This window comes from Polyergus mexicanus, unplaced genomic scaffold (assembly GCF_030449975.1).
Source record: "Polyergus mexicanus isolate NDT 795.1 unplaced genomic scaffold, iyPolMexi1.0 SCAF_25, whole genome shotgun sequence".
In the NCBI taxonomy this organism is placed as follows: Eukaryota; Metazoa; Arthropoda; class Insecta; order Hymenoptera; family Formicidae; genus Polyergus; species Polyergus mexicanus.
This window is the reverse complement of record NW_027223345.1, coordinates 3762400-3786489: the sequence shown is the minus strand read 5'-3', so window position 1 is coordinate 3786489 and position 24090 is coordinate 3762400. Positions and strand designations below refer to the sequence as shown.

The 24090-nt window shown below is 40.1% G+C and overlaps 1 protein-coding gene across 2 annotated transcripts in view; it reads left to right on the top strand.

The window, feature by feature from the left end:
• Glut4ef (Glucose transporter 4 enhancer factor) overlaps positions 1 to 24090 on the top strand; it is a 101006-nt gene that overhangs the window by 54696 nt on the left and 22220 nt on the right. For both annotated transcript variants that reach the window (XM_070313804.1, XM_070313805.1), the window contains 3 exons: positions 8621 to 8832; positions 9077 to 9384; positions 12679 to 12750. In XM_070313804.1, coding sequence (XP_070169905.1) covers positions 8621 to 8832; positions 9077 to 9384; positions 12679 to 12750 — 592 coding nt within the window. The remainder of the gene's footprint in view (positions 1 to 8620; positions 8833 to 9076; positions 9385 to 12678; positions 12751 to 24090) is intronic.

The following is a 24090-nucleotide window of genomic DNA, read 5'->3' as shown; positions in this document are numbered from 1 at the left end:
GGAATTTGTCTGGAATGCGTGGAATGCATCTTTATCCCCCTCTCCCCTTTCCCTCATGAGATATTTAGCGAGGAATGCGGAAGAGAAGAAATTGTATGAATTACGGCATTTGTCTTGGAAATTGATTGAAGATTGAAGATAAAGGTAATAAATATCTAGTAGGACAATTAGTATTTTTTGCAAATAGGTATTTGTCTCTGAAAATCTTCAATTTTCTTAAAATATGGTATAATAACATCATTCTTAAATCTCTATTTTAATATAATATGTTGAACTGTTTATTTTAACCTTGAAAACATTTTCAAAGAGGGGCATGAAATGCGCAGGTCATACATATATGGCTTCCTATATTGTATACTTCGTGCTAAGTCGAGTTAAGTTATTTGCTCCATGACCCACAATAATCATCAAGGTGCCGAGATCGAGGAAGCGAAGCGAGGAAGGTTTCGCTATTCCTATCCCGAGTCGGATACACGTACGAACGGTAAATTTGCTCTAACTTGACCTATTCATAAAACGCGCTAAATTCCTGCTGTCGTATCGATACCTGACCTAGACCAAGCGTTCTCCTCGAGTCATCGTACAAAGGTGCGTACGAGGCTAGAGACATTAGAGGATTGTCCGTAGCGTGGTCTAGATACATACACGCGCATCGTCAAGGTCCTTCGCGCGACAAAATATGCCAGCTACCAGCGCGCGATCTTGACCTACACAGCATAGCGACACGCAGATGTCATTTTAGTCGTGCGATGAGAGCGCGGCCTCATACGAAGCAGAAAGATAGATGCAGATTATGCGGGCGAATTATGTAAAACGTGCGCGTGTATTATCAGTAAGAGGCTCATAAATCTCGAAATTGGGAATCGCAACGTGCGCGACAGCTTACGAGTAGCCGAACCGGTACGCGCGCACACAAATCATACGGGCACGTGTAAGCGTCAAGGTATAGTGCCGGTCACTTATCGGCGTGTTACGCGCGTTTCCACGCCGCTCCCTCATTCATATTTCATCGTTTTGCTATCGCGATGACGTCGTTCATCGACCGGAGACAGGTGGACGCGCGGCAATATTTTCGATTTGCCAAATGCCTCCTCTCCTACGTACCGGCGAAATTTATCAATTGACAATAGAATCGCGCGAAAAGCACCCTCGTTGTCGTCGATGTCGACATTTTGCGACGAGGGATGGTGCTTCCGGGGTGCTCGAGGCGGTGGTGATATGCGGTGGGCGGTTAGGGTGGTCAAACAAACTGTAGATCGTACCAGACTAGGGCCGCGGATCTAGGTCGATCGATACAGCTACGTACCTACCGGCGCACCGGATAAATGGGTCAGGTACACGTGGGGAGAAGTCGCGCGCTTCGTTTTCATCCCGCTCGTTCGCGCTCCCTCATCGATACCGTATAACGTATAGGGCGCAATCACGACATCGCTACTTGTTGAAGAAGACAAAGTAGAAGATGAAAAAAATGATAGAGTAGAAGCGAGAGGAGAGTGGAAGAGAGAAAGGGAAGGGAAGGTTGAAGAGGAAGAAGAAGGAGATCAGCGGCCTTCTTGGCGCTCGGTCAAGGGGTAGGTTGACTGTCTAGATGACAAATCTGGGACAATGAAACGAGATCGCGTGCTACACGTGTACCAACACATAGTTGCATCATAGTATGCGTACGTCGCGTGCATACTGGTGTGAAAGATGCGAAGACCTTGTCCGGGGAAACTTTTCTTACGTGAGAGGTCGGCGGATAAAGCAATCTCTGTTTTGCCGCTAAGTGAATCTACTTAGAGAGAGAACTCTCTGAGATGTTTACAATAACAGTATCTCTCGCTAGTCTTTGTAGAGTAAGTTTTCTTGATGATCAACTCGAGGCATTGAATCTTGTACAATCGGTATAATCTTGTATAATCGGTACATTTAGTTTGAATACATAAATCGTACTTTGCACACCAGGATAAGAAGAGAAGTAAGAAAGAGTTTAAAAAGAAGAAGAGATTCTATTCGATTTATCGCCGTATATCTTATCGTATATTTCTCCTGCGCGAAAAACTTTACGTTCCGAATACGCTTCCGTCGAGGGCGGGTCATAGAGTAAATAACGATTCCTGCGCGCCCTACGGCGAAAATGGATTTCTAGCACAAGGACGTCGACAACGGGGCCGAGTCCTTCGAGCGTTCCCGTAACGTAAGCGGGGAATTGGGTCGCCGAAGAGAGGTCGGCGAAGTTGAAATCAGGTTGGCCGGGTTTGTTCTGTCGCGAAATCAGGCCGTTCGATACAGGCCATAGCCGCGTTCCCGTAACCGAACCCCGTAACTGACCCCTTTTGCCTGTACGACTTTGTAACCTGGATACCACCGGAAACTGGATCACCCCCGCGTATTCGTTGTCGTGCATCTCCCATGAGTTTTGCGCGCGCTCTCGCCGGCCTTGCTCCCGCGATCCCGGAAAAATACTTCCCTTCGCGTCACCCCCGCGTCGCAACTTTTCCACGTCTGGAAAAATATCCTCCTTTCGCACGCGAAAGATAAGGAGGATTGCGTGTTCGTATGGTTTCGCGATATGTGCTTGCGGAGAAGACGCAAACATAAGATATCGTTTACATGAGAGAGTCTTGATGCAATATCTTACAATTTCACAAAGAGAGAGAGAAATGTTTATTTTTCTCCTAAAGTTAGTCCTCTAAAACTCTAAAGATAAAAACTAAAGTCGAAAAATATGAAAATTTAACTAAAGTATTAAACATATTCAAGTTTGTGTACAAAATATTTTGAACACTCGCCTACAATTATTATTAAAATTTAACAGTAGAGGAAATAAAGATGACAACTTCAAATCAGAGTGGCATCATAATGTATGATAGCTGCATTTTACGCACACATTGCTCGCATAAATAGTAATACCGTTACACACATTGGTCTATTTTTCTCTTTATTATTTTTATAAAAAGGCGTCATACTACGTTTGATCAAATAAAAAAATATTGGTTAAATGAAGATATGCAAAAACGTCTATAAACGTTTACATTAAGATATTTTTTAATGTATTGGATATATATGCATGTAATTGTAATGTATTATAATTATATGCATTTAAGGTTAACTCTTTTTGTAAGCTTTTCTCATCACGCTAGACCGATGCTGCTTTGTAAATAGACAAGTGAAGTTATTATGGAATCGGCCATCTTTCTCTTTCTCATCGTATTGCAACAATATTAATCCTCATGTGAACGGTACTTAATGACACAAACGAGAAACTCCCGACATGCATACGAGCTCCATCGGACCGTTGGATGGTAACCTAGTTTTGCGCGCGCTGGAACATTCAGCGACCCAATTACCCCGCGGGGGGGATGCTGCACCGCGAATACGGATCAACAAGCTTCCCGACCTATATAACGTGTCCCGGATCCACGAGCTATATTTCCTCGCGAAAGCTCGCGTTGACCCGGGTCGATCGTTTGCGCGTTGCGTCGAACCTCCGTCATGCATCTTTATCTTCGATCTCTCGTGTGAAAAATTGTATTTGAAAAAGCGAGGATCGCTTCCCGTATTTATACGTCAGCAATATCTTTGAATTACGCGCTTAGATGAGGATGAAGAAAGTTTTGCCGGTCTTTTCTCGAGCGTGAACTCGGATGCGGATACGAACCGCGCTCGTTGTCGAAGAACCGTTAAGCTTTTTGCGTTATGCTATAGAGAAAGAGCGGACATCTTTAATGAGATACCGATTCGCGATAGCTCGGTCTGCGTTCACTCAATCGCTCATCAAAAAAAAAGGAAAAAAATTATCAACGGCGGACGTGTCTCTTAACGATCCGGCCGATCTGTCGCGGTGGATAACTCACGCGCTCGTCCTCCAACTGATCGCGTTGCGTAACGTTATGTCACGACGATAATAGCATCGTGTAATGTCGCTATGCAGACGCGTACCATTTCGCGATTTTCACCAACGAGCTCCATTGACTTGTCAGAAGGTTCGCGATATGTATCGGTCGCGTAGCGGATAACGCTTCGCCATGAAGTCGTTCCCACTAATGGCTTTATGGTCACTTCGCTTTTGCAGGCTCTATACCTGCGCGTCAATATTTACAGCATTCGCTTCGCTACTGCCGCGATACGCACCGCAAACGGATCCATTCAACGAGGAATGTTACGTATTCTCTTTAAGACTTTCTAGCGATCATTAGACCTGGGGCAATGCGTGGCGCCGGGCGTAGAGGCGCAGGCTAGTAATCGAAAGATTCCAGGTTCGATTCCGTTCGAGTCCCATCCTCCCATATGACCCAAAAAGAGGTTTTCACACATTATCCTATATAATGCCTATATTGGTTTATCATATATTATCCTATCCAATACCTATATTAGTTTATCATATATTAACCTATCTAATACCTATACCTAGTTAATGGTGTATAGACAATTCCTTTCGGAAAGTCTCCCAGCTATATCAGAGAAGAAGAAGAAGATCATGAGACCTGACATGTACGAAAATAATTATAAAAATAAATAAAAAATATTATATTCACTTTTAATTATTTTATGAATTTATCAACGTTAACTATATGCCTAAACATGAACAGAAAAATATAAAAGTTTATTAGCTGACTTAAGAAAAAAAAAAAATAGAAAAAAATTATTTTTCTCAATCTGATTGATGTTTCGATGCTTTTGACAAGTGAAATCAATTTTGATCGAAATCATAATAGAAACGGGTCTGTTATCGTACGTTCAATATACAATAAAACGCAAAGAACAATTGCTCGTGGACATAATAATTAACTTATAACTCGCGACTATTATGTCCGTCGAGCAGCATTATATCAATGCTCGACGATGCAAGCAGAAAAAAAAAGAAAGGAAAGAAAAGATTTGACCGAAACCTCGATTCTCACGGCCCAATTTTTTTCTGTCGCCGGATCATCTGTAATTTTGCACGCGATACTTGAAAAGATACCCTTCCCTTTCTCTCTCCCTGCCCTCTACCCCTTCCTCTCTTTTCCCTCCCCATGCAGCTATCCACTTTGAACATTTCGGTTAATTCATAAACGAAATCCGTGTACGAAGGAGATTTAATGAGTAAAAGCGACCGTAAGCGAGGTAATTTACTTTCCTTTTCGTTGTAAAATTCTGCGAAACTCGGTCGAGAAACTTCCGGTATCGCGACTACGAGTGAAAACATACATATCTCAATGGATACGTCTTTTTATCGATGGATGAGCATTATATGATTTCTTTTCAAACAATATTCAGTCGCTCATATTATGTATTCACAACTGATGTACAACTTTTCTTTTCTCTGTGTTTCGAAGCTCTTACTGCTTAATAATTAATGATGCCCGGTGCATCATGAATATAATTGCTATTATATAATACGCGGTGACGGTGTACACAGGTATATGCGAATCGACTGGTAGGCGTGCGCACTATATTTTACATGCTAATTTTCAATGTCAATTCGCTGAAAATATTCAGCGCTGCATATCCACATATGTTTCTCTTTACTTAGAATCTCGAGAAGGTTAATTCTGCTGTTTTGTCCAAAATTCAAGTCTGTTTGATTTGTTTTCAATCCTAATCCTAATCCTTTTGTATCCTAAGTTCTATCAAGTTATTTCTGGTAGATTTTTTAGCGCTGATTATGAATCTGGCCGTAAAAATGACATATCACGTCAAGTTTTTGAGAAAACCTTAGTCAAAGTTGCTCAAATAGGCGTTTTTGATACTTTAGCGTGAGATCATTGGGATGTGCTCTAGAAAATAGTGACAGCTCAAAATAAAGCTGAAGACTTATACTTTATAATAAAAATGCCAGAGATACCAGGCAGGAAAGATTTTCCTGAAAAAAGTGGTCGAAACATAAGAAACTGGTGTCTCCCAATCATACGTCTCCAATTGTCCATTACTTTTTAAAATACTAATGCCAAAAATTCTATTTTGGTTCTTAAATGATAGCGAGCACAAAACCTACATATACCTACTTCCATGATTTGAATGATTTTTCAAAAATTTGATCCGCCATTTTGGATCCTCCATTTTTAATTTTGAAACTTCAATACGTGATGAGTGATCAGGCAAACGTACCTTTCATGATTAGAATGATATTTAAAAAAATTTTAGTAACGGATAATTGGAGACGTATGATTGGGGGGATACTGCGATAGATGTTTTTTATGTTTTGATCACTTTTTTCAGGAAAACCTTTTCTGCCTGAGATTTTTGGCATTTTTATAATATAGTATAAGTCTCGAGCTTTATTTTGAGCTGTCGTTGCTTTCTGGAACACGTCTCCATCGAAAAATAAAAGTATCAAAAACGCCTATTTTAGCAACTTTGATTGAGGTTTTCTCAAAAATGATATGATACGATACGCCATTTTTACAGCCAGATTCGTAATCAGCGCTAAAAAAAAGTCTACGAGAAATAACTTGATAAAACTTAAAGCAAATTTGATGTTGAACAGTGTTTCATTTTGTAGATACTTGTAAAAAGAATCAAATTTATTTAATTAAAATCAAGGAGATGTAAAAATCAAATTTATTCGATCAAAATCATAAACAATCGAATCGACCAACAGTGATGGATGGGAACGTTCGACGATGAGCGGTGAAACGAGGCGATTTTTGACGCGTTACTTTTTATTTTCGACTGACAAGAGATACTCTCAGACGGATTTCTTCGCGTAGAGAAATATTCCCGTTTCTTTTTAATTACCCGCCGTGCCGATTATCTTCGCGTGCTCGATCCCTCAAGCCGTATACAAGCGGTATAATTCACGCGTACCAGTTAACGGTACAGCTTCGACTCCAAACGGTTTCGTCTCCTTTCTCCTCGTAGATCGAGCGATCTACGCCGTTTTAATTAAACTCTTGAATTCGTTACTTCCGCGCATCGTTAATCATAAGTCGATCGTAATCTCGCAATTAGCGAGCAACGATAGTACGTGCGTATCAGGTTTACCGTAATTTTAGAAATCCGAGAAAGTCGAGGAAATGGGAATTCTCGTCAGGACGAGAAGTGGAGTTTGGAATTTCCAAGCGGATGGAAGAACGAGGAGGTACGCGCTGCTTGATTTTCGCGATACTTGAAAAGAGAATTCGTCTTGACGGATCTCGGCTATTATCAGCCTCGAATCGACTCGAATCTTCTCGCCAAGTGGCGCAGCGCATATAACGGATCGGTACACGAGAAACGGGACAGCCGCGCGAAGTGTGCGCGCTCGAGAGATGTTGCTTTCGAAACACCTAGCTGGTACGTGCGTCATTCCTTATGCCGGCCGGCGTTCTATGTTTCACTTTCGACTCTCGATGTACTCCGGGAGTGGAACACGCTTAGCAACGGCCTTGACTACGTCGTCGCTTCTGCGCTCTCTATCTCCCCCCCCCCCCCTCTCTCTCTCTCTCTTTCTCTTTCTGGCGTTTTTGTCCTTCGCACGATATAGGTCCGAGAGGACCCGACACCTTCTTCTCCGGGAGAAGCGCTCTATTCTTCTAGCCGTGCTTGAGATATCATCACGGAAACTGCACCGCCAGCCAAGCGAGATAAGGACATCTTTATGCATTGCCTTACGTACTCGGGAAAGGAACGGTTCTTGTCGAAATTAGCGGAAACTCGATCATAGAAACCATCTGTGTAATTTTAATTCGTAAATTCAGGCTTTTATATGGATGAGACAAGTTGTCGTTAAAAAAACACGCTACTTTTATTTAATACGTATGCAATTGATATATTTATTCTCTATTTATTTTCTACTTCCCGATATATCTCAATATATCTCAATATATTATATTAACGCACGATAGTCACTATAATTTTCTAATAAATTGATCTTTTCCTGTTGATCTATGTCAGATACATATTTATATTTGTCACTTTTTGTTCGGTTGGAAGGAAAAAACTCGTGGTAATATAGAGGAAAAGGGTAGATATCAATCCGTAATACAAGTACCTACATACGAACATAGATACATGTTCCACGTGCAGTATTAACGCGGGGATCTATAGTCTTTCCTGGAAAAGTGACTATCGATTATAACTACGCTACCGGGTATATCACGGGTACCACATCATTGGGCGCATCCGGAGTGAAGAAGTGAAAGACGAAGAGACGCGATGCGCCATTTCGTGCGGTTTCTGGAAAATGGTTATTTCAGAAACGCGCGTAATTTTGTCGTCGATTATATCCACTATGCTGTTATTTGCAACATTGTATCCTTTCACAATCGTGTCACTATTTAAATCGTTGTTATCCTCGAGCAAGATTGATAAAATATAAATGCGTCGTTTCTCTTTGAAAAAGTTTCTAAAATTAATTACTTCCATCGAAGAAGCGATATTAACGAGAATTATCGTCAGATATCCGTTTTCAGAATGTACCAGAATATACGTTTCGCGGAAGAGTTTGAATAATCTTAATCGGTCGAAATGAAATTTTACGAATTGTTGTCGTGAAAATATTTTGCGAATAAAATATTAATTAACATTTATATAGCGTCCAATAAATTTTACATAAGTTAAAATAATAGGAAGTTTTTCAATTTAAAAATCAGCGATGCAACGCTTACGAATATACACGCTCCTATGTTGTTACGGGACGTAGCGCAACTATAGTATGTGGTAATGTATATTTCAGATCCAGGAAACGACGGCCGAGCTCGAACAATGATTCCGAACGGATGTACAACGGTTGGGGCGAGAGGGTGCTCTGCGGACGTGAGGGTTGTCGAACCAACGAACGCGGTGATTGCATGGACGAATGCGCCGCGGCCCTGGTCCTTATGTCACTCTCGTGTTCGCCTCACAGTCCTCACAATCCCCCGCCACTTCACTGCCAATACAATGACGGTACTGTATTCTAATTCGTTTTCTATCATTCGCGAAATATATCGAAAAGCAAAATAAATTCTTCTCGTCATTTGATATCTTCAATTCCTCTTCCCTCATTTCTGCGATAACATGTATCATGTATATTAATTGTTTTAATCATTTTTTTTTTCAAGCCATCGATATTAGTTATCATTATAAAATATATTTTTTTTTAATTATTATACATATCGTTTATAAATAAATTTATTCTATAACGCGATAGGTTCCTGGGGGAGTCGTGGAGGCGGAGGTGGTAGTATGGTCGCCGGTTCACCCGGCGTCGGCGGCATGTCAAACAGCAGTAGCAGCAGCGGGGCTTCCTGGCGAAGCGGTACCCCCAGTCCGCCCCTTAGCGAGGAGGGTGTACCGACTAGGAGTTCACCGTGTCCGGCGACCTCGCATCCCTCGCACAATCAACCCCACTATCCTTACAACGCGTCCGGCTCGTCGTCGAGCAGCACACCCGGCTCGTCCACGTTAGACGAGGGAATAGTACCCGACTACATCGAGGAGCAGCATCCACGTAAGAAGGTGAGTAACCTTATTCCGGTCTTCGTTCACCTCCTTCTTATTCGGGAAGGACGAGGGCGACGAGATTCGGCGGCGCCGAATCACTTTTGTCAATATTTCGCTTGTCGCGCAAAAGATTTCGATGTGCTAATCGGATAATGGCCTGAAGGAATATCCGGGGGGCCCGACAAAAATTTGTCGGGGAAACTCTATGAAAGAATTCCTCGTGTAATAGCCAATTAACACATTGCGTATCACCGTATTTACTTGGCAATGCCGTAAAGTGGCAGCGACTTCCGGTATCTCTCTTTGTCAACGCGCCACCGCTGATCTTTGAGACGAGTTTCCAGAATCGCGTGTTCGCGCTACTTCTAGTAGCGAGTTGCCCCCTCGTCCGCCATCTTCGAGAGTCTTCATTAACTTTAATCTCCGTGAATAATGTATACTCTTGCGTCAACGCTCGCCCGATTCAGTTTGCCAAGTCTGTATAGACGAAGACAAATGATTTTGTAGAACTTGACTAACCATTGGTATCGCTGCTCATATTTCTTCATAGAATCTTCTGGTCCGAATATTCGAATATTACATCTCGATTTCGTGACTTGAGCATAAACGTCGAATAACTTATTCGAGATTTTCTTAAATGATAGGGTTGTAAATTTCGACGCGTATTGATAAAAATGTTTTGTTGGTACTTTTACATTAGCGACGTTATTAATATAAATATGATTTCCTTGAAGCTTACTTACGTTAAAATTGCATGTCGAAGCGACCTTGGCGATGAGAATACAAGTTCGCCGTGATAAAAATCGAATGTCCTTCGAGACGCCGCACGTTTGTGTCTCCGTGATTAATTCTTTCCGTGTTCGTGCAGTAGTAATAGTACGTGATAGCTTAATTAACGTCAACGATAACTTTATTGCGTAAGATGTCTGCGTGGCATCAGGGTGGACCTTGCATGCATTATATCGTTCGATCTTGGCTTATATCGGATTCTCTTCCCCGAAGTTCTCTCGTATTTCTTACATGCAGGAAACTCATGAGTAAGTTTAAATTTTGCTCTATATTTTGACGGGGAAAAAATATATTTTATTTTACGAAAAAAAAATCTCATAAATAAGCATTGAAAATTTTTATTAGAGATCGTTCTCGCGGCATCACAAAGACATTGTATAGGTAGGCATTACATAACGTAAGATCTCCGGTATTGTATCAATGATTTCCATTTTAAAAGCAACAGCTGATAACGCAATTTTATAATAATAAAAAGCTGCGAACGACGAGATAGAACTCAAATTTGGAACATATTTCTATTAAAAAATTAATATAAGTTATATAGTGTTATACAGTGTGGGGCATTTATATTGAGACATCTAAATATCTAAAAAGTAAAGCAAGATAGAAAAAAATGTTTCGGACAAAAGTTGTTCTAAGGGGGTCATAAAGTGGTGCCATTAGTTTGACCTTGGGCTTCGGAGATTTCAATGTCAATCTTGTTTTATTTTTTTTACACCAATTGATGTCTACCATTTTTTGAGCTTAAAATATTAATGTAACATTATTGCAAAATAAATAATTTTATGAGATATCTCATAGTTTATGTAAAATTATGTCGAAGTAAAGTAATAAAATAAAGTATAAAATATCTCGCAAACTATTAAACTTTTGACCATCATATCCCTATAACTTTTTATGCAGAATATTGCAAGGAATCGATTTATGTAAAAAAATTGGGGTGTTTCCATTTAAAAAAACAAGATTGACATTGAAATCTCCGAAGCGCCTCCACCCAAGGTCAAACTAATGGCACCATCTCATAACCCCCTTAGAACTGAACAACTTTTGTCTAAAACATTCTTTCTATCTTGCTTAATTTTTTAGATATTTAGGTGTCTCAATATAAATGTCCCACCCTGTATATATATATATATATATATATATATATATATATATATATATATATATATATATATATATATACAGGGTGGGACATTTATATGTATGTATATATATATACAGGGTGTTAAAAAATTAGACCGACAAATGTTGAAGAGAAATAAAAGACTATAAAAGAAACATTTTTTGTTAATAATTTTTTTCTCTAGGTCGGTTTGTTTTAATACTACAAGGTATAAAATAGGAGTTGTGTGACTTCAATAAACAAACATATAAGTGGAAAAAACAAATAATATTTTTATCTTGAAACGGAACAAATACACAGAAGTGATTCATTTCTTTGACAGTGAAATGCTCAAAAAAATTTCTCCTTTCACTTCAATATAAAAATGACATCGTTGAAATATTTGTCCATTACAAGCCGTTCTATAAATAGGATGCATGCCAGTCAATTCTATCCGAGTGTATCGCTTCATAAGGATAAACAAATTACATGCAACTTGTCAAAAACACACTGAAGACCTCTGCTTTATTGAAAAAAAAATTTGAATATAATATAAAACGAAATGTCATAGAGAAAAATATTATTAACAAAAATGTTTATTTTCAAGTCCTCCATTTCCCTTCAAAGTTTGTCGGTCTAATTTTTTAACCAGTATATATATATATATATATATATATATATATATACAGAAAAATAATTAATTTGAATTATTATTATTATTAATATTATATTTCAGATTTTCATAATCACTATAATAATATTTCCTCATTCTCAAGATTTTCCGTATAAATGTCTTTTGGAATGAGTATCAGATTAATCGACTTGAATTCGTAAATCATCTTTGAATACGAAAAACATGGAAAAAAATGACAACTTTATACATTATATAGGGGATGGGATATTTTGATATTATATTAGTATGAGAGAACGAAAAAAAAAAAGAGAGAGGGAAAAGACATCTCTATGATACCCCTTTGGATGTGTATCGCGCTAGCGATATGTTGCGTATGGTACTGACAGTGACGGCCCTGACCGGTCAGGGTTGCAGGCGCGTCTTCTTCGTCGCGCGAGCCAAGCCCGCGCGCGGGATGATGACATAAGCGCGCCGGCCGAGCCAAGGATGTAAACACGCGCGTTGGACTTTTTGGTATTTCGTAAGACAGACGGCTAACAAGTCGGACCTTGAGGTATTATCGCCCCGCGCTAATCTTAGGTATTCGGCGGCCCCGCGCGTATGTACGTTCCTTCGCCCGCCGCTTTCGGACTCTCGCATATGCGGGAAAATCGCGGCTCTCCGCCTGCGGTTCCCCGAAAATAGCCGCTGAAAGGGAGCGTGACGGAAGGTCTACGTATATTACGGAACCAACTCGCTAAAACGCCGCGCTAAACTCTACGCTTTCTGACCTTTTTTTCAGATTCGAGCGAAAGTAAACCAGGACCCGATCGAGACGGAACCAGGCGCTTGCGCGACTTTCGAAAGCGAACAGGTAAGTTTCGATTTCCATTCTTATGTCTATAATCGGAGGAGACCTGTACGCTGGATATCTCGCACAGGTGCAAAATTGCCGGCCCCGTTCCTTTCTTTAACTCTATAATATCGGGTTATTTTCTGCAATTCCGTGAATATCGGCGGGAGCTTGGTGGGTCATAGGAACACACTCTCTCTCTCTCTCTCTCTCTATTGGATAAATATATTTGTTATTGCATTTTTATATCTACATAATTAAGACAATCAAATTTCTTTTATTTTAATAATGGCAAAGGCTATTAGTGCTCTTCGTCTATATGATTTATTTTGAAATTAAATAATCCTACGATACAAACTACATTCGAAATATTTTGTAGTTATTATGTCTGTTATCTAAATCGTAACAGTAAGTAGTGATAAGCAATCTTATGTGTCAACCGTAACAAAAACAAGATTAGACCTTTCCCTCGAAATTATCTCAAATGTATTGATATTTGGAAATCGATGGAAAAGAAACGCGGAAAAATATCGGTTGAAAAGGAAGTGGAAGCCACTCGCAATCGACATCATTCATACGGGTGCAATTCACGGGAAACCTTCGTTATCGAAAGCACCCGTTGACGGAACAAGCTCGGATCGGTCTCTGCGTGTAAAACCCGACCCGACTCCACTACTATCACCTACTACCACCACCGCTACTCTACCACTCCTCGCAGATCAATATTATTCGTAACCCAGTTTACTCGAAGGTTCCTACTTTCACCGACGCTTGCGAGCGCGGCGACCGCTTCCTTAAAGTCATTCATCTCGATTCAATCGGAGTCAGTAATGTCGTCAGAAACGAATACGCACGTCATCCAGCGATCCTGGACGCGAAGACGATAGTATCATCAATCAGATTCGGCGTATATTTTGCGCGGTTTCAACTTTCACTCGCGGCAACACGAATGTACTTGGAACGTATATGTGACCAACTTCCTCGGACATTCTCGCATATCTTTGACGTTCTTGTTTGCTCTACAATAGTTTGTCCTCGTTTCGGTATCAAAAAGATCACAACACATTCGCCATTTTCTTTCATTGAAATTTTTAAGTTAAATATCACTATTTACAATGCCTCAATCATTACATCGATACAATACGCTCAGCGAGTAATCAAAAAAAAAAAAAAAAAAAAAAAAAAAAAAAAAAAAAAAGGAAGAAAAAAGAAGAAATATCGTAGGGTCATCCCGATAAGATAAATGAAAAATATGTAAACACTTCGCCCTCCTTTCGAAATCCGAGAAATGTCCCAATTTTCTCCTCCATTGTTCGAGTCGCATGCGAAAGAGAGATGGTCACCCTGTGCGTATCCGCGCACCTGACCCAATTGACCGGCTCAAGGATATCTCCGCCAACATACGGCGTCCAAGGTCGTCGGTGTCATTCTTCATCGCCTAATGCTCGTTATCGCGAAAGGTCATTCGATCGAGATAGGAGAGAGACGATGCACCGTTCCTTATCATATCTAGGAACTACGATCCCGATAGATAGAGAAGAGAGGGAAAGAGAGAGGACAGACAGACAGAGAGAGACAGATAGACAGACAGACAGAGAGAGAGAGAGAGAAAGAGAAAGTGCTGCCAGGAAATCCTAGCCGAGTGTATTATATTGTGAAACGATTGCGTTAGAACTACGATCGCCCCCTCCTCACTCCCTGCGCATGCGCAGGCTTGCACTTGTATGCATATTCATGCGTACAGTGCCGTAACTGCGCGAATAGATTGACGAGAGTATCGGTTACATGTCGGGGGCGGATGAAGATCTCCTTTGTCTCTATCACGCGCAGTTCTAACGTTTCGATCGAATGTTGAAACCACGCTTCGACAGAATTTGCCGAGGATTATGGCGATTTTCAAAAAGCTATTCCAGTTGAGGATTAATTATAGGATAATATTTTTTTAACGATACTCTGTATATATGGTGCACACATATTAAATAATCAGAGAGATACCGCTTTGATAAAACCTGATTTGCTCCTCAAATTGCTCGATTGCTTGAATTTCATAAACTAACCGGTTACACCGCGTTCATGCGTATCATTATTAATCCTCGAGTAAATTGTCGAAAATGAAGATCGAAATCAATATGACGCGCTAGAATATGACATACGTTACTTGCATTTCTGAGCCACATTGAAACAAGTTTCTTCTTTCAATTGAATGTCAGATGACAGCTACCTTGAAGACTACCTAACTTGAAATTGTAATCCAAATTTAAACAGACAACTACTTATCGCATGACAATATTTTGTCGAAATCTACAAACTAGATCCATTCCAAAAAAAAAAAAAACAAGAGCAACAAGCCAGTCAACTCTTGTGTATTCGTTATCCTAGAAATTATGATACAATGTTCGAATCGAAGCAAATATGCAGTTTTTATCTAAATAGCTCGAAGATCTATAGACATTTATGCGCCCTGACATTTGCTGAAATTATTTTTTCGAAATTATCTTTTCCTTTTCCCCAAGTGAACCTTCAAACATGGCGACGATCTCTTGTAATCGACACGAGGCAAATTCCATTAAAACACGTCGCGCATGCGCAGGAATATATATCCTCGTTCGCGCCTGCACATGGACCTAGATCTCGGAGCGACAACGCCAGCGAGGACCGGCGCCGTTGGTGCATCGCGTCGCAGTGCACAGCGACGTGACGTCACCACGAGCGGCACGTGCCCGTCCCCCCGGTCCGCGCTCTCCGTTGCCCTCGAATGCGGCATAACTCGGTGGCCGAGGGGGCGAGGCGCGGAGGGCAACGACGAGGAAAAGGGGGGGAGAGGGGCTAGAGGTGCGGAGGAAGGTAGTTAAGGTCACCGTGGCCCTGACTGCATGCGCGCGAAATAATATGTGTGCAACTGCCGGTGATGTATATGTCTATGAATCTGTGTGTGTGTGTGTGTGTGTGTGTGGAACGCACGGAAGATTTATTTCTAGTTCCGCGTGCTACCGCTTTTCTAACCGACGTTCTGCCGGTTAAATGCACGAGTCAGCACGAGCATCATCCCAATGACGGACCTTGACCGTCGGCTTTGATGTTGAGACGGTCGTCATACCGTCTGGTGATCGGGATCGTATAGATGTTCCTATTGCGATACTGTCGGCGAAGTTTCCGCGATTATCGCTCTCACTTCGGTACTAGCGGCTTTCAGCAGTTATGATACGCAACGTACCGTTCCTGTGACGGTGCCAGAGATTATATTTCAGTTCCAAATACAGCCCTTGCTGTAGAATTTAAAGGAGACGTATTGGCAGAATGATCGTGGCATAAATCTAGATCGACTAGAGATGCGAGAAATTGGACGAGTCCGCTTTCACAAGCATGCGCGAGGAAACATCCAGAAATTTTATCAGACATTTTATTTTATTTCACTGAAGAAGTGAATAATACAAGTATTTCTCATATTTTTAATGTTGAGCGAATTCTTGCTTGCAAGAAGGGATTCTCTCCTTTCATTTTTTTTTTTTTTTGTTTCTCAAAAGATCTGAGAGAAAGGCTTTTACATCAATAGTCGATTATTATTATTCATTGAACACAAGGATAATTTCATATCATGCATTTATTTAAAAAAAAAAAAAAAAAATTGATTTACCAGGTTCTTCTTCTTTTTATCCCGAATAACTAAAAATCTTAAAACATTTTTTGGCTCTTATTTTTCTGTCTTCTTATTTATATCGTTTTAATGTTTTGCCTTTGTTTCCTTCTGTTTATATAATTTATGCATATGTAAATCTCTTTGTATCACATTATGCGCGCATATCTCGATCGATGTGCAAATTATTCGAGAGAAGATGTATGACGCGTACGATCTGAACTTGAAAAGTTCCCATCGGCGATCGGATGCATCAATTCAACTGCCGATTGAATGCCGACATTTGCGTGCGAGCTCCCGCGGGTTTCCGGGCCGCCGGGTCGTATTCTGACACGTTTGTCCATCTTACGTAATACGCGTTGCATAAACTTGACGTTAGCCGTGTAACGCTCGCCATACATAATTCCGCGCGCCCGGCAACAACCGCGGCTCGAGGAGGATCCGGTCTTAAGGCCCGTTTACATAGGACGCAACACGCCAGACGCAGCTCGCAGGCCGGTATTCATACATATAATCAGTTCTTATATTTAAAATCGTCTCGAGCACAATCTTAAGATGTCCTAAACCAATCACAGAGCCGTATTAAGACATTACTTAAGACGGTCTTAAATATAAGAACTGACCATGAATACCGGCCTGCGTGCTGCGTCTGGCGTGTTGCGTCCTATGTAAACGGGCCTTAAGACCGGATCCTATGTAGACGGGCCTTTACTGAGCAACGTAATCGTATACCCTTCCGTATCATTTCCTCGCTCGTATTTTAAATGCTCGCCCCGGAAACGGACAGACGTAAGCGTAATAGGTGAACAGCTTTTCGTCCTCAAGATGTGATTAAATTTTAATTTCGCGGAAGATCATATATTCGCGAAAGTAATTCTACCATGCGAAAAAATTGCACTCCCCGATAAAGACCTCTCGATTCGGAATGAAGTACTCTGTATTAGCAACATGGACTTGTAAACATTTTTGAAGTATCTATCGAGTGTTAGAAACGAATTCTCACACATATATACGCTATATCCCGCTTGTGCTGCACAGATTACAGATATAATCTGCTGCGCGTGCAGAGTCAAGGTCGCTTGGCAATACGATTTCTAATTACATGATTTCCGATAGCGAATATTATACCACATTGGATAGGAGACATTGCTTTGATAAAATTCAAAGGAACTCACATTCACGTATATATAGATTCACGTATATAAATTCTTCTCCAACGTCTCTTTTCAGGAAATAACGTGATAATTCAATTCAGTGATTTCATGCCGTCAAGGAAGTTTTATCGCTTCATCCGAACCTGCCGCTATTTCGCCCCGCTATCAGTTGTAAATGTTTTTATAACGAAATGTCAAACAAAATGATTTCATTCGCGTGACTGCGCATAAGCATCGCATGATATAAGTCAGCGACTATGACACCGACATTACGTTACGTATAGGCAATACTCGTTGTCTTTCCTCGTCTCTTTGTTCGTATCGCTATTAATTCTCGTCAATATAAATTCTCACGTAATTGATTATTTTCTCGACAAATTATCGTAATCTTCTTCAGCCTTATGTATGTTTGGCTTGCATTGAAATTTAAGGATGTATGTGTCATATGTCAAAACATTGACAAAAGCATAAAAATTTCGTAGACTGTTCTACCATTTCTTTTGAGTGTCTGTGCAAAATCTGAGCACAATTCTCTTAACGGTTTGTGGAAATTATTTAAGTTTGAAGTTATTATTGATTCTTCTGGAAAATCGCCTATTGTAGCACTTATTGACAAATTTGACAAGAAAAAACATTGCCAAGGAAATAAAAATTTTCACATATATTAAGAAAACTCTAGTAAATATTTGTACAGAACTTGATTTAGATCCATTTAATCGTTTAAAAGTTATTTACTAAAAATTATAAAAAAATATTCTCTCTCTCTCTCTTTCTACAAATTACTCGTTTTTTTTTGTTTCTTACAATTGATCTCAGGGAGTATTCACGATGAAAAGTTTTTGTCATAAATTAGGAAAAATAATAATTACAATTATTAGGTGTACAAATAAGTTCCCGCCGTTTTTTATCAAAAATTGGGCATTTATTGTGAAAGAACAGAACTTAATGTTTTGAGTCACTCCCAATGTAAGTGCAAGTTTTTCTTGCCTTTGGCACGAATCTTGATCCAATAATGCTTCCAATTCCGCGTCTTCATACACTTTCGGCCTTCCGCTACGTTCTTTGTCTTCGATGTCAAATTCACCGTTCTTAAACTTTTGAAACCACTCACGGCAACTTCTCTCACTTAAGACAGCCTCACCATATGCTTCTACAAGCAATCGATACGCCTCGGCTGCAGATTTCTTCAAATTGAAGAAGTAAATCAAAAGTTCCCGCAAATGACGCTTATTCGGCTCAAAACTCGACATTTTCGCACACAAAAGAATATATTATACTGATAAAAAATCACTAATATTTTAAGGTTATGTTATTGACTGATGTCCAATCTTACGATAAGGACGTTTTACATCTGACAATTTTAACCGTAACTTACTGGTGGCGCCAACTTTTGTCAAACGGCGGAAACTTATTTGTACACCTATTTTTTTTTTTTACGAAGACGTTAAAAACTATATTATTTTGTGATACTTTAATTCTTTTTATAATCCGAATTTATTTATTTGATTTTTCAAACAGTATAAACATAAGAAATATATTTTCTTTTAAATTTTGACAGTTTTTTGCTGCTATTGTACAGTTAATACATGTAGTTTTTTTTTTTTTTTAATTCGTTCGATATAAGCCATATTCAGTTATCCTTTTTCCAAAAAAGTTGATGAATAAAACTCAATTTATTAAAGAATAGAAACGAGTTCACGTATTTAATGATGTTGCTTTTTAACATGCATATATTTAAGATATTAAATATTTAGACAAATGAATGAAAAATAAAGTCAATCTCTCAATTAAATTCGTAAGATCACAGTCGGACATTTTTATCGACATTTAAATTTCGAGAAATGCCTTTGACATTGAATTTGGCACATTCTGCAATTTTGTTAAAAATTTTCGATTAGAAATAATATCGGAACATTCCGTTTAAAATCACAGAAATAGAAAAGACAAAATCAAGAAGCGTATAAATTATTCTTCGAAAAGCTGCATCGCGTATACAGTTTTAAGAGTAGCCTTATTATTAGCGACTACCGCCTCGATGACCTTGTAAGGTTTGACGTGGCAGTCATTGGATAACTGGAGAACGGCACCCTTCCCTCCGACCAGTCAAGCAATAGGACAACCTATCAGGTTGAATGAGAAAGGACAGCTACTTTTCGATACCAGTTTACATTTAATCAATTCAGCAGATCTTATTACCAAATTATGAATATGGATCGAACTTCGAATATCTCGATCGTTGTTCTTTATATCTCTTAAACAACTTGAAATATACTCTTATTTCCAAAGAGAGATTATATGTGTATATATAACTCTATCATATTAAAAACATGAAAGTCAGAGAGAGAGATGAAAGATACATCTTTATTTTCACATTTATTGTTAATTAATTAACTTTTATTATTAATTAATTAGGACTATTTTTTATTATTCGCGATTCCAATAAGCCATGTTGACATTCTTCCTTTGGAAGGAGCGACTAGCTCACTGGGAAGTATAATATCTCGCGTACGAAGACAAAGAGAAATCGTGCACACAATTTGGGATGGAGTCTTATTATACCTGACATGTCGCACAGACATGAAACAGAAATTGCAATTGTAGCGTTACATGTCGGAAGTTTTTGCCCGTGCGATGAGATAATCCTCCGAGCGACTCTGTGTGTGTGTGTGTGTGTGTGTGTGTATGTGTCACGCAGCTCGTAAAACTTAGGAATTCCGCGCGCGATTCCTCGGATTCCTTACGACAACGTATGTACCTGTCGTAGTGACGCTGGCGAAAATATACAATCGACCGTCCGTCTGTCCATCCGCCCGAGATACCGTTACCGGTTGTGCCGGTTACGTTCGTATCGAGCGCGGGTCATGTATAAATAGATCACGAAGATCATTAGGAGGGACGTGCACATTTACGTAGATGGATAGGACGAAATTGTCATTCCGTCGACGAACGTTCCGAACTCGCCGTCGACGAAGGTATGTCGTGCGTCACGTGTCGAAGAGAGTTTCGCAAACGGGATTGACGACTCGACTGATAATAAAATTCTCGGCTCGACAACTGTGACGTCACGAGTAATAGGTTGATATCATCAACGAGGCTTCTTTTCGTCGCGCGATAATGACGTCTTTCGATTATTTCTACTTGCTGCGTATAACGTCACATAATGCTAAAGTGCGAAAGAATTTTTATTTTTATCTTACAGATAAGCAAAGAAGAAGGTAAATATGCATATATTAGGTTACACCTCACCGATGACTTTGACCTTGACATATGTTGTCAAGGACATGGATCCTGAGTAATTTTTCCTCATAACTTAATCGGCGGTCTCTTATAGTTTCTGAGATAATTTAAAGTTATGATTTCACAATTTTAATGATTTTTCTATTATAAAATAAAGTAAAATAAAGGTTGTTTACATTGTATTTACGTAGATCAGAAAAAAGTGTTTCTTTACATTTCCAGGGACGAAGCTCTTTAGGTTTTTTTACTTTCCACGCAAAGCGAGATTCAACTCAAACCTATATGTCTAGTTCTTTTATAGTGGAGCCCACTGCGTCCACGCATATACTTTCCCATCCACGCAACAATTGTGGGGTGGACTTCGCTTTGCTTTGTATATGCGCGCACACAGTGGGTTCTGCCCCCTCCCCCCCCCCCTACGGGAGGGCTTCACTTCCGGAAGATATAACCTAAGCCAAACCAAATTTTAGTTTGAAATCAGAAATAGGTTTGAGTTAGGTTATATCTTCCGGAAGTGGAGCCCCCCCGGAGGGCGGAACCCACTGCGTTCACGCATACACTTTTCCATCCGTGCAACAATTGTGGGGCGGCCTTTGCTTCTCCTAATCTGCACAATTACCAAAAAAGGTTAGGTTATATCTTCGGTCTCAATATATTATTACTCAAATGTTAACTTTAAATATCTCAGAAACTACAAGTGACCGCCGGTTAAGTTATAAGGAAAAGTTACTCAGGATCATGTCCTTGACAACATATGCCAAGGTCAAAGTCATCGGTGAGGTGTAATCTAACATATTCACCAAAAAAAAAAAAAAAAAAATCAAATCAAACTGCACCACTATATCGTTTACCAAAAATTCTTTATATCCACGTAACATGTATACATTAATAATTATATTAATATAGCATAATATAATTTTTGTATGATAATCATCGAATTTGTAGTCCATGCCTTTCAATATTCGAATATTGCTAGAATCTAAGTTCATTAGATGATATTACGTCAATCGTTAATTATATATATCGCATATAAAAATTTTACTACGACTGTAATACGTATGTATACCATATATATATATATAAAAAAAAAAAAAATTAATTACACATATATTAAAAAACAGCTTCTTCAAATCGTCGAATTAGACCATTGATGATAATGGTAATATTGACACTCAATTATTTTAGCTTGCTACGGCGTGTGACGTCACGTCTGGAGCGTTGAGCTCTTTATTATACAGTCAATGTTAAACTCGCTCGCCCTCCGCCTCGTCTTTCCCCCCGCCCGTCCCCCCTTCTCTCTCTCTTTCTCTCTCGCATTGTTAGAACTTTTTTCGGCTGGGAGGAGAGTCAAGGACGCGCGTTCGCGAATTTCAGCTGGTAACCAGGCACACCGCCGGTGGGGATGAGATACCGTGACGTGCCGCTCGTTGTCCTAGGTCCTGACTGCCTTTTTTTTTACGCACGCCAAATCGACGCGTTGTCGCCATCGTCGGTCCGGCAAAGCGGGGAGCCTCCTTCTCTTTTTGTCGAGTACGGTCCATGACACGAGACGAGGTGTCATATTTGTTTTTTTTTTTTTTTTTCGATTTAAGTTTCACTACTGTTTTAATAAAAAAAAATCCGCGTCATCAATTTAACGATGGTTATTCAGTTTTTCGTATCTTATATTTATATGAGTTAGGCATTTTTTTCGACGTTTCTTTTATACATTCATCGAGTCACATAACACGCGCGGACGAGCTATTAACGCTTCTGTTATTTTTGCATTTCCCATGCATAGATAGATAGCCGTGGGTAGTTGACGGCGGTGTTTCGCAATATCTGCTCGATGATACCCGTCGGTTTAGCGCGGCATCCCGCTCTAATAATAAACGCTCGTAACAGCTATATCTCTGTCGTCGTGTGCGCCATGTATTTTAAATTCAAGGTGACGCGAATTTTATTGCGAGCGCGATAAGTATCTCGACCAGTTTCAATCTTCCTTGCTTTCGATAATTATTCTACCTAAGATTTTCATAACATCTCGTGGCTGAAACGAACCAAGGAGGAGTGTTTTTGTGTCGCGTTTGACTTGGAAAAAAAAAATACTCTTGACCGCGTATCGAAACGCGTTCTGCGCCCGCGCGGGTGCCTCGCGTATCGACCGTCCTCGCTCTACCTTGACCTCCAGCTGCGAAAGTATCTTGTGCAATTAAAGCCTTTAATAGTTGTAGTCGAAGCGATCGTCGAGAGAGTGTCGCGATGCCGGTCATAAGCCCTGCATTGGATTCTTGACGATCCAGACGACACATTATACGGCAACGAAACAAACATCTTTGACCATTTAATGCTCGCGATAGCAACGTTATCGCGATATCTCGCTCTGATTATCGTCGTTTTTTTTCTCTCCGCAAATGTAAAACGTACGCAATAGTTATTTCTTTACCAAAGAGTTGGACTTTTTTTCTTCAAGCCGGAGAAAGCACGCGAATCGCGCGATTAATTTCCGAGTTAAGCTCTCGTCGGATGGCTATAACGCTTTACATAAGCTATTTCGACATCGGCGTAGACTGGAAGTAACTTTCTCTCGGATCGATCTCGAGTTGGAAAGTCATCTATCTCTTCGTGATTTTCTAATCCATTAGTAAAATCGGCGTTATGAAAATCGTATATGATCGATGAAAGTATCGAACGATAAAATACGCAACATGATTCTGTTTTCAATACCATTTTAATCATCAATAACAATTTGCAAAAATTATTATCACATGTAGCAGAGAGGGTAGTCATTTTTATGAAATTTCTCGATAAAAGACCTCGATTTCAAAACGATTTAACGCAACAGATAAGAAGACAACTGAGAGAGACAGAAAGCGAGAAAGAGAGAAAATTTATACAAAGATATGTAAAAAGTGACGTGGGAAAATTTCTGAAGCTTTTTAGAGCAGCAGAAAGATGCCGATAAAGACATGATCCCGATAGACACCCGGTTGATCTGACGCAAACGACAGTATGTAAGAGTCAACTTTTTGCGTTCGTTTCGTTTCTCATGTTTTCGACGCCTTCGACACGTCGCGATCGAGTCCGCTGATAAAAGAATTGCGAATACATCTTTCCTACGTGCGCGCGAAATACGTAACTGTAAACTGGTCCTAAGACAGGCCGCGCCCACTTTATTGCTCAACTTGGCTAAGTCGAGGAGAACCGGTGGTGTGTCTACAGCGTGGCAAGGCCGTTTGACGGTACCGGCGAGAATCAATCGCGTTGTCACGCTCAAGCGGGCGCGCTCGCTCGCTCGCTCGCTCGTACTCCGCTCGTGCGTGCCCAGCTGATTCGTCGCGCCGTCAGCAAGAGCAG